Consider the following 15,024-nt stretch of genomic DNA (forward strand, 5'->3'; position numbering starts at 1 on the left):
CCTAAGTAAGTTGGTGCAGGGGCCAGGAGTCGGAATATGGGTAGAGATAGGGGTTCAGATCAAGACTAGGATCACAGGACTGGGGAATAAGGGTCCAAGGTAGTTGGGGCAGGAAGTAAAAGAGATAGGCAGTTAGACAGCAGTGCAGATGATAAGAGATTACCAGGGAGGATTAGATTGAGGGAGCAGCAGCAATAATTTCCTATAGCATTGCAAAGGGATGAGTACTCATACTCCTCCCAGCTCTACACTCAGGTAAACTGCATTCCTTGCTAGGCCTAACAAGTAAATAAGAAATCTATATCAGGGTCAGCCAGACTTGAATAAGGATTTTGAACAAGTGTTAAGTCCTTTGTACAATGAGAAGTTTAACATCTGTTGCAGTCAGCAGTAAAGAAAGCATGTCATCTGTCCCTACCGAACATGAAAAGAGATGCATTTCCACACAGAAACATAATCTTTTCCAGATATGAAACAAGTTCTTGATTGTTTAGTTATGAATCTGAAAATCATAGGTTAAAGTCTTTGCAAGAAAGATTTTGCATTAGCTAATCTGATATAGAACATAGAACACAGAACAATACAACACAGAACAGGCCCTTCAGCCCACAATGTTGTGCCAACATAGCTAATCCCTCCTATGTACAGAATGCCCATATCCCTCCATTTTACTCTCATTCATGAGCCCATCCAAGCCCTTCTTAAAGGCCCCCAATGAATTTGCCTCCACCACCCTATCAGGCAACGCATTCTAGGCATCCACCACTCTCTCAGTAAAAAAACGTACCCCTCACCTCTGTTCTCAACCTACCCCCTCTTACCTTAAATGCATGCCCTCTGGTATTGGATCGCTCAATAATGGGAAAAAGATATTGTTTGTCCACCCTATCTATGCCTCTCATAATTTTATACACTTCCAACAGATCACCCCTCAGCCTCTGCCGCTCCAGAGAAAAAAGCCCAAGTTTGTCCAGCCTCTCCTGATAGCACATGCCCTCTAATCCAGGCAGCATCCTAGTAAAACTCCTCTGCACCCTCTCTAAAGCCTCGACATTCCTCCTATAGTGAGGTGATCAGAATTGCACGCAATACTCTAAATGCGGCCTAAACAGAGTTCTATAGAGATGCATCATAACTTCTTGACTCCTATACTCAATACCCCGATTAATAAATGCAAGCATTCCATAAGCCTTCTTAACCACCCTATCTACCTGTGTAGCTACTTTCAATGAGACATGGACTGGCACCCCAAGGTCTCTCTGCTCTTCAACGCTGTTAAGGGTCTTGCCCTTAAGGGTGTACTGCCTCTTGACATTAGTCCTACCAAGGTGCAACACCTAACATTTGTCTGGGTTAAACTCCATCTTCCATTTCTCTCCCCACATCTGCAATTTATTTATATCACGCTGTATCCATTGCCAGTCTTCTACACTATTCACAACTCCAAGTTTCAGTCTGCATTGTTGGTTTTGCTAGTCTAACATACATCACAGGATAAGCAGAAATTTCCTTCAACCACTGCGAAAACCAAAGCCATTGTCTTTCGTTTCCATCACAAACTGCTTCCCAGCTACCAACTCCATCCCTCTCCCAAACAACTGTCTGAAATTGAACCAGGCTGCTAACCACCTTGGTGTTATATTGACCCTGAGATGAACTTTGAACGATGTCGCCATGCCATCACCTATTTTCACCTCTAAACAAAGCCAAATGCAAGCTCTGCCCCAAGAAAAGGGAGGTAAGCAGCCAAAGCTTTTAGAATGGATTGGTGACAAGAATGAGGGTGTGGCTAAACGTATTAATTTTCAAGAAATACAGTAGATTAAGTGAATGAGCAGGACTCCAGCGAATGGATTTCAAGGTAGACAAATGCAAGGGCACCGAGAAATGATAGACCAAAGAACATCCTTAGATCATGAAAAGCTAAAAGCAGTGAAAATCCAAAGAGACCTGGGGATCCATACACATAGAAAATTAAAATAATCAAAAGGGGTAATAGGAAGTCAGCATCTATATTCAGAGGACAGGAGTACAACAGACTTTACAGTAGTGAAGTCAGAAAATACATTTACATGCAAAGTGTGGTAGATGTTTGGAACTTTCTTCCACAAACAGCAATTGATGCCAAATAAGTTGTTAATTTTTACTCCGAGGCTTATAAAATATTAGTTGCCAATATTAAGGAATATGGCAAATGGGCAGGGATATGGAGTTTCATCTTTGGTGAGCCGTGATCTCATCAAATGATGATCCAGGCTCAAGAAGCTGAATTAGTTAATCCTATTCCTTTGATGCTGTGCTGGCAATGTGATCCTCTTTTGTCTCTGCTGTCATAAATATGGCTGGATCTTGTTGCATATATGTGAGGATCTCATTAATGAATCACAGGTGCCTTGCACGTTGTTCCACATTGAACCATACATTTCTTCTAGAAAACATCTGATGAACATGGGTTCCTGCTGCAGGCTCTTCGCCCTCTTCCTCCTCCCCCTCCACCAACCAGTCCCATTGTGGGAGCCCTCTGTTCATTCCCATTGTCATGTTGCACCACTAAAAAGGATGGATGCAGAACTTCTAAAGTCAACAGAAACTTCTTGAACTCTTGGCACAGCACTCTTAGAAAGTCTGGAAGTCCCAAACAATAATTGAACCAACATTGTGTACCAAGCAATTACTTAGAAATCATTGCTGATCCCTTTAAATAACATAGGTGCTGTGGCTTGAGGGCAGTGGACAGAGGGGTTCCTGCTGCTCAGAGGTTCATCTTTCACATGAGTTAAACACATGGCATTAGTATTAGAAGCATGATGAAGCATGTATGTTGATTTGCTGCCACTGCTGCCAAACTGTACTGCAGCAGTGACTCCAAATCAATATACATGCTTGGTCTGCATACTCTGGTATGTTAAAATGCTTCACACACTAAAGCCCTCCTCAGTAATGGCGGTTGGCCCAATTGGCAATAAAAATGCACAGTATGCATTGCAGGACACAATAGTCACAAAACAGCACTGTCTGTATTCAAACCATGGCCGAATTTTGCAGCTGCGCTCTTTTAGTTGGAAATGGAGGAACTCTATGAAAACTCTCCCTGCGATTTCTCTATAACCTATGATTCAATTATGCTTTGAGGCCTTTCTTCTATTTTATATGATATCCTTACAGTAGTTCTGCATCTTTGCATGAGGCATATATTATTGAGCAATAAGCAACAACCTTTGTATGAATTTAAATCTTTTGTTAAAGCTAATTCATAATACCCACTCAATATTCAGAGTTGGGACTAGAACTTAAATCTTTTACAATTACTGTCAAGCCATATTTCTAAGTTACCTCACGATCCAAACTGACTGCGACTGTGACAACACCTGTGTATTTATCTACATGGAAGTATACTGCATCTATTCCAGACATAAAATAGGTCAGTTTGTCCATATCTGGATCAGTTGCGTTTATTTTATATGCTTCTTCACCTGGGAAAATAATAAAATTAACTGTTAATTGTTATTGTATTAAAATGTTGTTTTTAATTGATTCAATTTTAAGGTTTTAATACAGAAAATGAACATTGACGCAGCAGCACAGGCTTTTCCCCAATAGCATTTGAGGAGCATTCTAACTGGCCATCTCATAATCTCAAAAGGTACACAATCCATTTTCAGCACTTTAAAATATGGCTGGCCAACAGAAATTTGTAAACCAGAATCCTGGCATGTGCATTTTTTGTCACCACATTATTTGGTTGCCAAACTGGCTTCAGAGCTGAGTAGAAGACAAGTTCAGGTAAGGGACCTTCTCCCAGGGATTAGTTGATGGGGAGGGAGAAACCAGGAGCAGAAGCAGATCTGGTAGTTTCCATTGAACCTGGAGGTATATTCGTCCCCTCCTGTTACCCTACGAAAACAAATAAAGTCCAATACCTCACGTCGTTTTCAGCTGAACAATGTTAAAAGTGCATAGAGCAACTAAATAATCTGCCTAGCTATGTCTAATGGCAAACATTGTACTCTGTAAGCCATAGGAGCCTGATTTGCACATTTTTGGATGTCTCTGCCTAACATAGGAACATACACAAGCCCTTGGGATGATTGCATTTGACACTATACTTGAGATGCCATGACTTGAGTCTACTGCAGTGAGAGACTGGGGACAAATGGAGGTTGTGACAGCAAGCTGCAAAACTTCCTCCTGTTCCCTGCTTTCTCATCCTTCTAGGTGAAACAGTGACAGAAACAGCAAGAGAAATTGGGCAGTGAAGCTGAAACATGCTCCTGCTGTAACTTTTCACCACCACCTCCTGCTATCCTTCCTCACCAATCACCTGGCAGACAAGTAAGGCTAAGGTAATACCCCATCAGCCTCTTATCTATCCAACTTATTCCCTTGTCCTAGAAAGACCAAGTGAAGGATTGAAAGTCCCTGGCAACTGAAGGCCTTGAAGTGGCTTCTTCTACCTGATTTGCTTACCATGGCTGCAGTCTGCATGATACTCTAACCACGTTACCCTGGCCCCCATCTTCTCCTGGTGCTGATGTGATAATCCCAGTGCAGCACCATGTAAGTATCCTCATGGCAGTGGGCACATCCCACTTATTGGAGGGAATGAAATCTGTGGCCCTACAAAATGTTGGTAATGATCCCTGACTCAGGAAATCAGACTGGTTTGGTGGTGAGTTTCAGGGATTAGAAGAAACTTATAGATGTAAAAAAAAAGAAAACGGGGACCACAAGAACAGATGTCATCTTGGATTAAAAGAGAAATGGAGGGCAGAGATTAAAACAGATCATTAATATTGGACAGAAGTTAATGAAAACTTTGATATGTTCCAGTTATGGCTGGTGTGGGACTTCACTGGGTGTATTAACATTTACAGATGTGGTAATGCAGACATTCCATTGATGGATATTTACCTTCCCTGTTCCCATCAGAATAATACTGTACAGAAATTCTGGCAACTCAGGACAAATAAAATGTTCCCTATATTGTTTAATTAATTAGTGGTGGATTTTTATGAATTATAATAACACAATCTGAATGACCAGGAAATCCTGGGGTTAAGTAAGACGTTTAAAGATATCATTTTTGTATAAGAACTATGTTCACGTAAATTACGGCCCTCCACTGATATTTGGTTGGTTTTTGTGGAGGCCTGATGTGGTTTTATTAAGCATAATGACTGCAGGATTTCTGATGCATCTGTAGAAGAGTTGCTAGCTGAAGTCAAAGCCAATAGGAAGAGACTCTTGGGCATCAAGATCAGGAGACATCCTAAATGGATCTTTCAGGCCATGATAGAGCTAATGCATATAATTTAAACCATCCTAGAAAATGCCAAACAGGGCAGAATGAGTTTAAATCAACTCAAGTTAATTTAGCATTCTTGCCAATTTTTTTTTGCTCTGCCTTTCATACAGCCTTTAATCATCTATCACATTGTTTATCAACATAGGAATCAGGAGATTTTAAGTAAAAAAGTAAGCTGTGAAAATCTTTAAGCACCATCTTTCTTTTAAAACACTCTGGCAACTCACAAAGGCTTCTGCTAATCTTCAAAAGCATTCACTTAAAAGGAACATGCCTAAGCCAAACATACTTTGATATTGTCTTCTTCCTTTCAGAGTAAAGCATATTATATGGATGTTTATGAGCAGCATGAGCCATTCCAATAACACCAGTCACAGCAACATCAGCAATTCCTGTCATTTCTTTGCAAACTACATCATGGCACCATACTTGCCCAAGCACTAACAGAGACACAACTTCTGGGGAAGAGTCAGGAAGATTTTAACTGGGTATACCATTGTATGCTTCTGAAGATTAAATCCTTGTAGAGGATGGAGAGAATCTTCAGGTTCAAAACAGTTGTGATAAAAGAAAATGTGGGTACAGAATACATTTGGGGAAGTAATCTGAAAATATTCAAAATTGGACTTTTGCCTGGAACAGCACATTCACCCTATACACCTGCAACTTATAAAACATTTTCACATTCTCACAAGTATTCTGTCCAATCAAAGATCTCTTTGATTTGTTTATAATATTGGGCCTTGGCAGTACACATTTAATTTGTTGGCTTTGATAGACCACAGTTATTTTCATTCCTTTAATTAGATAAGAAAAGATCATGTTTGTGATTTGAGTACACTCAGTAACACTATTAATTTCAAGAACCACTGGATTAACCCACAGACAGTAGAAGCTTCTGATAAGCCTGAAGACAAAGATAAGAGAGGCCCAAGCAACACCTGTGCCTGGACAGACACATATTGTCAGTACAACTAGATAAGTAGTTGTACTGACAATATGTGTATATTGTCGGTACAATTAGATACTGAAAAATGTGCTTGGACAACTTCTGTGATAGTTTTATTTTGTGAAATAGTCATAGGGACTTGCCCCCTCTCAGTATAGAAGTTCGAGCTGAAAGTGTGTTAAGTGGGCAAAAATGTGCATGGTCTAGGGGTCACAGCCCTATCTGAGGATCAACAGACAATATAATTACATTATTAATATAATTTTTATATTGTATTTTGTGAACCACTGCTTGAATAAAAATCATCAATTTTATTTACATTAAAATATAAACCACCATTGCTACAGATGTGGGAACAGATTCAAACCATTGGAAAAGTTTGTATTCAAAAGTTTTGATTTAATCTGAAAGCAGTAGAATCTGTTTCCATGTATGACTGAGTAGGAATGGTCCCCGGTTATTCCAGAGAAGGTGCAGGAGGTTTCTACCAGAACAAGAATCATGAGGAGATTCTGATGAGATTGGTAGCTTCTGGAGAGGCAGAATGTCCTTAATATCAAACTGAGCACTGCATCAACAAAAGATCCTCAGAACTTAGTGGTGTCTATGTGGTCTCTAATGCCAGAAACAAATATCATCTCTCTATCTGTACTCAGCAAGCAAAGTGAATAGATGACATTGTCTTTTTGGGATGAACATTGATCCTGTACCTACAGGGACCCTTCAATGCCTCCACTTAAAGAAGTTTCAAAATTGAATCCGCCTTTGCTGGGAAAAACCTATTGCAAGACTCCCATTATGTAGGTTGATACAACACAAAGAAAGAATTGGTTATTTTTTATGGTTTCATCACACAATTTATGCCTGTATCTACACACAAGATACTGAAATAAACATCATTGGCCAAACGATTAGATCCCTCATCATGAGGGTATGTAAAAGCTAAATACAGCTTTTTGGCATGTTCAGAAATATATGTGTTTATGAAGGAAAAACAATTTTTCTAAATATTAATAGTGAACCAACCTACTGCTGTGTCTTCCCGAACATATACAACAAACATATTGGAGCCAAATACAGGTAATCCTGCAGCTGAAGCTGAAATTAAAAGAAGAAAATTGTTATAATCAAGTGTATTCACTTCGAGGTGAGATATTTTAGCAGCATCAGAAAAGGAAAACAAATATAAATTGTATTGCTACTGCTGTGGTCAGTATTGATCACATGCAGATGAAATTAGTCGGAGATTTACATAATGGAGTTTCAATGTAGCAAGTTGGCCTGTAACTTTGTTTGCAGCCATCTTCAAGGGCAAATCAAGTGGCAACAATCACTGCATTCAGCGAGAAGTGTAGACAGAGTCCATGGAGGGGAGGCTGGTTTCCATGATGTGCTGAGCTGTGTTCACAGTTCTCTGCAGTTTCTTGCGGTCATGGGCAGAGCAGTTGCCATACCAAGCCACGTTGTGTCCAGATAGGATGCTTTCTATGGTGCATCAATAAAAATTGGTGAAAGTCAAAAGGGGACATGCCATACTTCTTTAGCCTCCTGAGGAAGTAGAGGCGCTGGGGAGCTTTCTTGGCTGTGGCATCTACGTGGTTAGACTAGGACAGACTCTTGGTGATGTTCGCTCCTAGGAATTTAAAGCTTTCAACCCTCTCGACCTCAGCACCATTGATGTAAACATGAGCATGTGCACAAACCTCCCCCCCTTCCTGAAGTCAATGACCAGCTCCTTTTTTTGCTGACATTAGGGAAATGTTGTTGTCACGACACCATATCACGAGGCCCTCTATCTCCTTCCAGTACTTCAACTCATCATTATTTGAGATATGGCCCACTACAGTAGTATCATCTGCAAACTTGTAGATGGAGTTAGAGCAGTATCTGGCCACACAGTGATAAGTGTATAGGGAGTAGAGTAGGGGGCTGAGGATGCAGTCTTGTGTTGAGAATAATTGTGGCAGAGGTGTTTCTGCCTGTCCTTACTGATTGCGGTCTGTTGGTCAGGAAGTCAAGGATCCAGTTGCAAAGGGAGGTGTTGAGTCCCAGGTCTGGGAGTTTGGTGATGAGTTTGCTTGGAATTATAGTACTGGAGGTGGAGCTGTAGTCAATAAACAATAATCTCATGTATGTGTCTTTACTGTTCAGATGCTCCAGAGATGAGTGTAGGGCTAGGGAGCTGACATCCGCCATTGATCTGTTTCGGCAGTAGGCAAATTGCAGGGGGTCGAGGTTGTCTGAGTGGCTGGAGTTAATGTGTGCCATGACCATCTTCTCAAAGCACTTCATGATGGTGGATGTCAGAGCCACCGGGCTGTAGTCATTAAGGCATGATACATTGTTTTTCTTAGGTACCGGGGACGATAGTGGTCTCCTTAAAGCAGGTTACTGTCTAGCTGAACTGCACTTTCTCTGTAACTGTAACGCTTCATTCTGCATTCTGTTATTGTTTTACGTTGTACTACTTCAAATCACTGTTGTAATGAAATGATCTGTGTGGATGGTATGCAAGACAAGTTTTTCACTGTACCTCAGTACATGTGACAATAATAAACCAATTTAATTTTTAGAATCATTGAGTGAGAGGAGCACATAATATTAGTTCCCTGTATCATTTAGGATACAACCGTACACTCCAGATATTAATTACAACCCAAATGGCAGCTGAACAATGTTTGAGAAACTCAGTAGGTGCACTGAGATACCGAGGGTTTATAACAAAACCAGGAGGATGTATTTGGAGGGGGCAAGACCTGGTGTGATCCAACAATAGCATAGGCTTTCATGTGGAGCCGAGAGGAACACTCCTGGTCCTCCCATCTCTTTTTTCAGGTAGATTTGACAATCTTGTGATCCCATCAAGTACTACTGATTAGGTTTCTGCACAAACTGACCTCACAGCAGGCTCAGTGCACTTCTTTACATGTTTAAAATGGACCAGTTTTACTTTTAGGTGGCTTCCAGATAAACATGAAATCAGCATAAACATGAAATCAATTTGCAACTTCACTAAATTGCTCTAAGGTTCCTTGTGCAGCAACACAATTCTCAAAGTTCCCATCTTAAATTTAACATTGTACCTTTCACATATAGAAGAGCAAAAAGGAGAGTGCATGTTACTTTGTGTGATCTCATCATCTACAAAAAAAACAAAATGTTTATGATTAATAACTTCTCAAGGAAAAACAATTATTTATACACACTTTAAAGCAAAGTTACAAGTTAGTGTTTTATATAAACACTTTTTGATCAATCTACATAACTATTTTGCCTTTAACTAGCATGTACTCTTTTAAATAATGGGAAATAGGTTGATAGTCATAATCTCTGCACAATGTTTGGTGCTCATTTGACAATTCAAATATCTATTAAATACATACATGATTTCACCATTACATTATTCACAACATTGCTATAATATTTCCTGTATAGACTTGAGCATTTTACTTTGATGGGAGTGGACCTGGATGCTTTTTTGTATACTCTTACCATAATAAAACCTAGAGGTGTAACAGCAAAATGCCCTTAAGAGCTGGTCTGGATTATTTCTGAATCTTGTGTAGACAAATTCTCCAATCTCTTCCATTTCAGATCAAGTAAACATTAGGGGAGAGGAGGTCAGATGCAAACTGTCAAGCTGCTTTATTTTTACAACGCCATCAGATCCACTTAATTCTGTTATTGCAACAGCTTTTGGCATAATGAATCAAAACAATAATCTTGCTATACTTCCCAAAATTTGCAGTTCAGATGGCTTCACTACAACTTTTGGGAAGGTATTTGCTCTTCTCCAATCTGCTGAACATTTACAGGGTGCTCAGTCTATCCCTTATTATAAACTCTAGCAATTGCCTGACCATATATGTTGGGCTAATTTGCATTTAATTGCTTAGTTTTCCTTGATTTCCCAATCACTTTTTAAGTGATTGGGAAATTTAAATGTATATATTTCCCAATCTAAAAGAATGTTTCAAAATAAATTGGAGAGATGGCAATAGGGAAAATACAACAGATTCTGGAAATCTAAAATAAGAACAGAAAATGTTGGAAATACTCAAGAGATCAGGCAACACTCCTGAGAGGGAAACAAGAATTAACACTTCAGGTTCTTGGTCTTTCATCTGATGGAAGAACACAGACCTGAAACGTTAACACTCTTTGTCCTTTCACAGGTGATGTCTGACTAGCAAGTGCTTTCAGCATTTTATTACAAAGATGATAGTCAAGTTTGTTTTTCACTCAGCTACTTCCTTTAGAACCTTACAGTGCACATAATTTATGATATTGCACATATGACACCTGTGATTGTGGACACAATTTTTATGTCATTATTACAGAAGACCCTGATCAGACTCAACAAATTCTCAACCTTCTGGCATGAGCCGCTGTTTATCTCAATCTATGTGAAAGACCGACATTCAAATAACAATGCCCTAACTACACGCTTAACTAATTTGTGATTGTATGCATTCTTCTACCTCACAACTAGTGCTAAGAGTTGTTTTTGCTCATTTATTCCCATATTTTTTATTTAAAGGATGCATGAAAGTATACCTGCTTAAATATATTTTAATAAATTAATCAACAATTCGAACAAGCTGATGTAGGAAATCCAAATATAACTTCCTCTAGCATCAAAATCTTTTTACAAAGTGACAGCTGTGGTGTAATTCACTGTAGCAAGAATCAAGGCTTTTATTTCTTCCCTCTTTTGACTACTTGAATATTAGTGGAAAAAGTAGTAAGCAGCGAACTGAAATAAGATAACAAACGTCACTACTATAAAAAGCAGCAAGAGCGATAAAACAAACACTTACACACATCTACCGACAGCACTGACCCATCAGGAGTGCTAATTTACATTGTTAGAAAACACTCCAAACGGATTCAGAGCTTCCCATGCTGTATCCTCTCAAACAGAGGACAACAAATTTCCATGGCAACTGCCAGAACTAAATAGTCTGTTCAGATTTTTCAAGCACTTCAACACTCCAGAGGATTTTGAATAATAGCTACAAATTACGTCGATACATTTTATTTATTTTTAGTTTTTCCCCGTGAATTCCAAAAAAAATGCACATATTGTAATGATAGAAGGTTTCATTATGTCAGAATATATCATACTAAATTGCTAAAAATTGGATCTGTGAATTCTAAATGAATAAAATTGTATTGTGGCTCTCTCACAAAGATGCATGGTTCATAACCGAATCACGTGTAACTGCAAGTTAAAGTCTGATCCTTAATTCCTGCCAGGAAGACAGAACGTTCTCCTTTCACTTGGTGCAGGGTATTGCAGCTCTGTGAGATAAAATGCACCTGTATATGTTTAACAAAATAACACTTTCTATATGAGTAGTAAGATACAATCAGGTACATGGGAACAATAGTCAGTGATTAAGATCATAGCAGGAACATGAGTCATTCAGATGATGCCGCATGTAATGCAACACGTACAACCTGTTCTGAATACCATTTGTTGTTTACTTTATTGTTAAACATTTCTTCCATGTTACACTGTAGGCTTGAAGAAGTGTCCCTCATGTTGCTTTCTTACATGCTCCACTCAGGGCAACAAGACATGGCTTACTTATGTGTGAACGTCACCAAAGTACATTGTCACTAGCCGCTGCCAGCATATCATGATACATAAATTTACTGAAGATGAGAATATTATTGCAAGTTGTGCATTAATATGAAGCCCTAATAGATAAAGACAGTGCTTTGAATTTAAACACTAGTTGCAAAATTCTGACTAAAATGATAACTAATTGTGTGGGACTTATTTAGAAACCATTTACTAAAATCACAATCCCTTAGGTAAAAAAGACACAAGAAAGACTGAAGATGCTGGGAATCTGCAGCAACACACAAAATGCTAGAGGAACTCAGTGGGTCAGGCAGAATCTATGGAGGGAAATGGACAGTCGATGTTTCAGGTCAAAACCCATCATCAGGACTTAGAAAAAAAACATGCCAAAGATAATTCAACTGAAAAGTTGTGAGGTGTTTAAGGTTTAAAGGCCATTTGAAGTGAAAAGTCAGTGTCGGAACAGACAACTATTATTCTTTTTATTTATTTTTATATGTTACAAACTGAGTCATATTTATTGTTACTGTTTTGGTGCTAACATAAATTATAACGATATTCAGTGAGTTTATTTTCACAAAATTTTTTATTAGATTGCTTCATACTTTTAAAACTCTGGGGAAAAAAATCTCAGCCTTTTGTCCCTTAACTGCTAACTTAATCTTAGTACTTCTTGTGGCTTACTAACAGATACATTTTATATTTATATATATCTCATATTTTATTTCCAAATCAATTCCTGATTTCTTAAATGAGCAATTATGTTTGAACTTTTGTACCACAGTTGCACATGAGGCATGGAGATAACTTTGGACTGTCAAGAATGTGATGAACCGACATTCAAAGTTCAGTTTTATGGCAATTTAGAAAAAATGCTGTCAATACGAAAATGCAGCCTTGATCAAATCAAATTAGTATTTAATAGAACCATAGAACCATAGAACACTATAGCACAATACAGGCCCTTCAGCCCACCATGTTGTGCCGACCTTTAAACCTCGCTTAAGACTATCTAACCTCTTCCTCCCACGTATCCCTCTATTTTAAATTCCTCCATATGCCTATCTAACAATCTCTTGAACGTGACCAGTGTACCTGCCTCCACCACTGCCCCAGGCAGCGCATTCTATGCACCAGCCACTCTCTGGGTGAAAAACCTCCCTCTGATATCTCCCTTGAACCTCCCACCCATTACTTTAAAGCCATGCCCTCTTGTATTGAGCATTGGTGCCCTGGGAAAGAGGCACTGGTTGTCTACTCTATCTATTCCTCTTAATATTTTGTATACCTCTAACATGTCTCCCCTCATCCTCCTTCTCTCCAAAGAGTAAAGCCCTAGCTCCCTTAGTCTCTCCTCATAATCCATACTCTCCAAACCAGGCAGCATCCTGGTAAATCTCCTCTGCACCCTTTCCAATGCTTCCACATCCTTCCTATAATGAGGCGACCAGAACTGGACACAGTACTCCAAGTGTGGTCTAACCAGAGTTTTGTAGAGCTGCATCATTACCTCGCGGCTCTTAAACTCGATCCCCCAACTTATGAAAGCTAACATCCCATAAGCTTTCTTAACTATCCTATCCACCTGCGAGGCAACTTTCAGTGATCTATGGATATGAACCCCTAGATCCCTCTGCTCCTCCACACTACCCAGAATCCTGCCATTCACCTTGTACTCCACCTTGGAGTTTGTCCTTCCAAAGTGTACCACCTCGCACTTCTCCGGATTGAACTCCATCTGCCACTTCTCAGCCCAGCTCTGCATCCTATCAATATCCTTCTGCAATCTCCTACAGTCCTCCACACTATCCAAAACACCCCCGATCTTTGTGTCTTCTGCAAACTTGCTAACCCACCCTTCTACCCCCTCATCCAAGTCATTAATAAATATCACAAAAAGTAGAGGTCCCAGAACTGACCCTTGTGGGTCACCACTAGTCACAGCCCTCCAATCTGAATGCACTCCCTCCACCACAACCCTCTGCTTTCTACAGGCAAGCCAATTCTGAATCCACACGGCCAAGCCTCCCTGGATCCCATGCCCTCTGACCTTCTGAAGAAGCTGACCATGTGGAACCTTGTCAAATTCCTTACTAAAATCCATGTAGACCACATCTACTGCACTACCCTCATCAATCTTCCTGGTCACCTCCTCAAAGAATCCTATCAGGCTTGTGAGACATGATCTTCCCTTCACAAATCCATGCTGGCTGTCCCTAATCAGTCCATGATTCTCTAAATGCTCATAGATCCTATCTCTAAGAATCCTTTCCAAAAGCTTGCCCACCACAGACATAAGACTCACTGGTCTGTAATTCCCTTGACTATCCTTACTACCTTTTTTGAATAAGGGGACAACATTTGCCACCCTCCAATCTTCCAGTACCATTCCCGTGGACAACGAGGACTCAAAGATCCTAGCCAATGGTTCAGCAATCTCCTCCCTCACCTCGCAGAGCAGCCTGGGGAATATTCCGTCAGGCCCCGGGGACTTATCTGTCCTAATATTTTCTAACAGCTCCAACACATCCTCTCTCTTGATATCTACATGCTCTAGAACATTAACCTTACCAACACTGTCCTCAGCGTCATCCAGGCCCGTCTCCTTGGTGAATACTGAAGAGAAGTATTCATTGAGAACCTCACCCACTTCCACAGCTTCCAGGCACATCCTCCCACCTTTGTCTCTAATTGGTCCTACCTTTACTCTTGTCATCCTTCTGCTCTTCACATACATGAAAAAAGCCATGGGATTTTCCTTAACCCTACTTGCCAAGGCCTTTTCATGTCCCCTTCTTGCTCTCCTCAGCCCCTTCTTAAGTTGCTTCCTTGCTACCCTATATTCCTCCTGAGCCCTTTCTGATCCATGCTGCCTACACCTTATGTATGCTGCCTTCTTCCTCCTAACTAATTGTTCCACCTCTCTTGTCACCCATGGTTCCTTCACCCTGCCATTCTTTCTCTGCCTCACCGGGACAAATTTATCCCTAACATCCTGCAAGAGATCCCTGAACAACGACCACATCTCCATAGTACATTTCCCTTCGAAAGTGTCATCTTAATTTACACTCCCAAGTCCTAGCCTTATAGCCTCATAATTTGCCCTTCCCCAATTAAATATCTTCCTGTCCTCTTTGCTCCTATCCTTTTCCATGACAATGCTAAAGGTTAGGGAGT

At 40.0% G+C, this 15,024-nt stretch overlaps 1 protein-coding gene across 1 annotated transcript in view; it reads right to left on the reverse strand.

The window, feature by feature from the left end:
* The window catches only part of cdhr2 (cadherin related family member 2), a 125,249-nt gene that overhangs the window by 69,763 nt on the left and 40,462 nt on the right, over positions 1-15,024 (reverse strand). Inside the window, exons 2-4 of the mRNA XM_052013586.1 lie at positions 9,338-9,395; positions 7,281-7,352; positions 3,334-3,473 (exon numbers count right to left, since the gene is read on the reverse strand). Coding sequence (XP_051869546.1) covers positions 3,334-3,473; positions 7,281-7,352; positions 9,338-9,395 — 270 coding nt within the window. The remainder of the gene's footprint in view (positions 1-3,333; positions 3,474-7,280; positions 7,353-9,337; positions 9,396-15,024) is intronic.

This window comes from Pristis pectinata, chromosome 4 (assembly GCF_009764475.1).
Source record: "Pristis pectinata isolate sPriPec2 chromosome 4, sPriPec2.1.pri, whole genome shotgun sequence".
NCBI classification, from domain to species: domain Eukaryota; kingdom Metazoa; phylum Chordata; class Chondrichthyes; order Rhinopristiformes; family Pristidae; genus Pristis; species Pristis pectinata.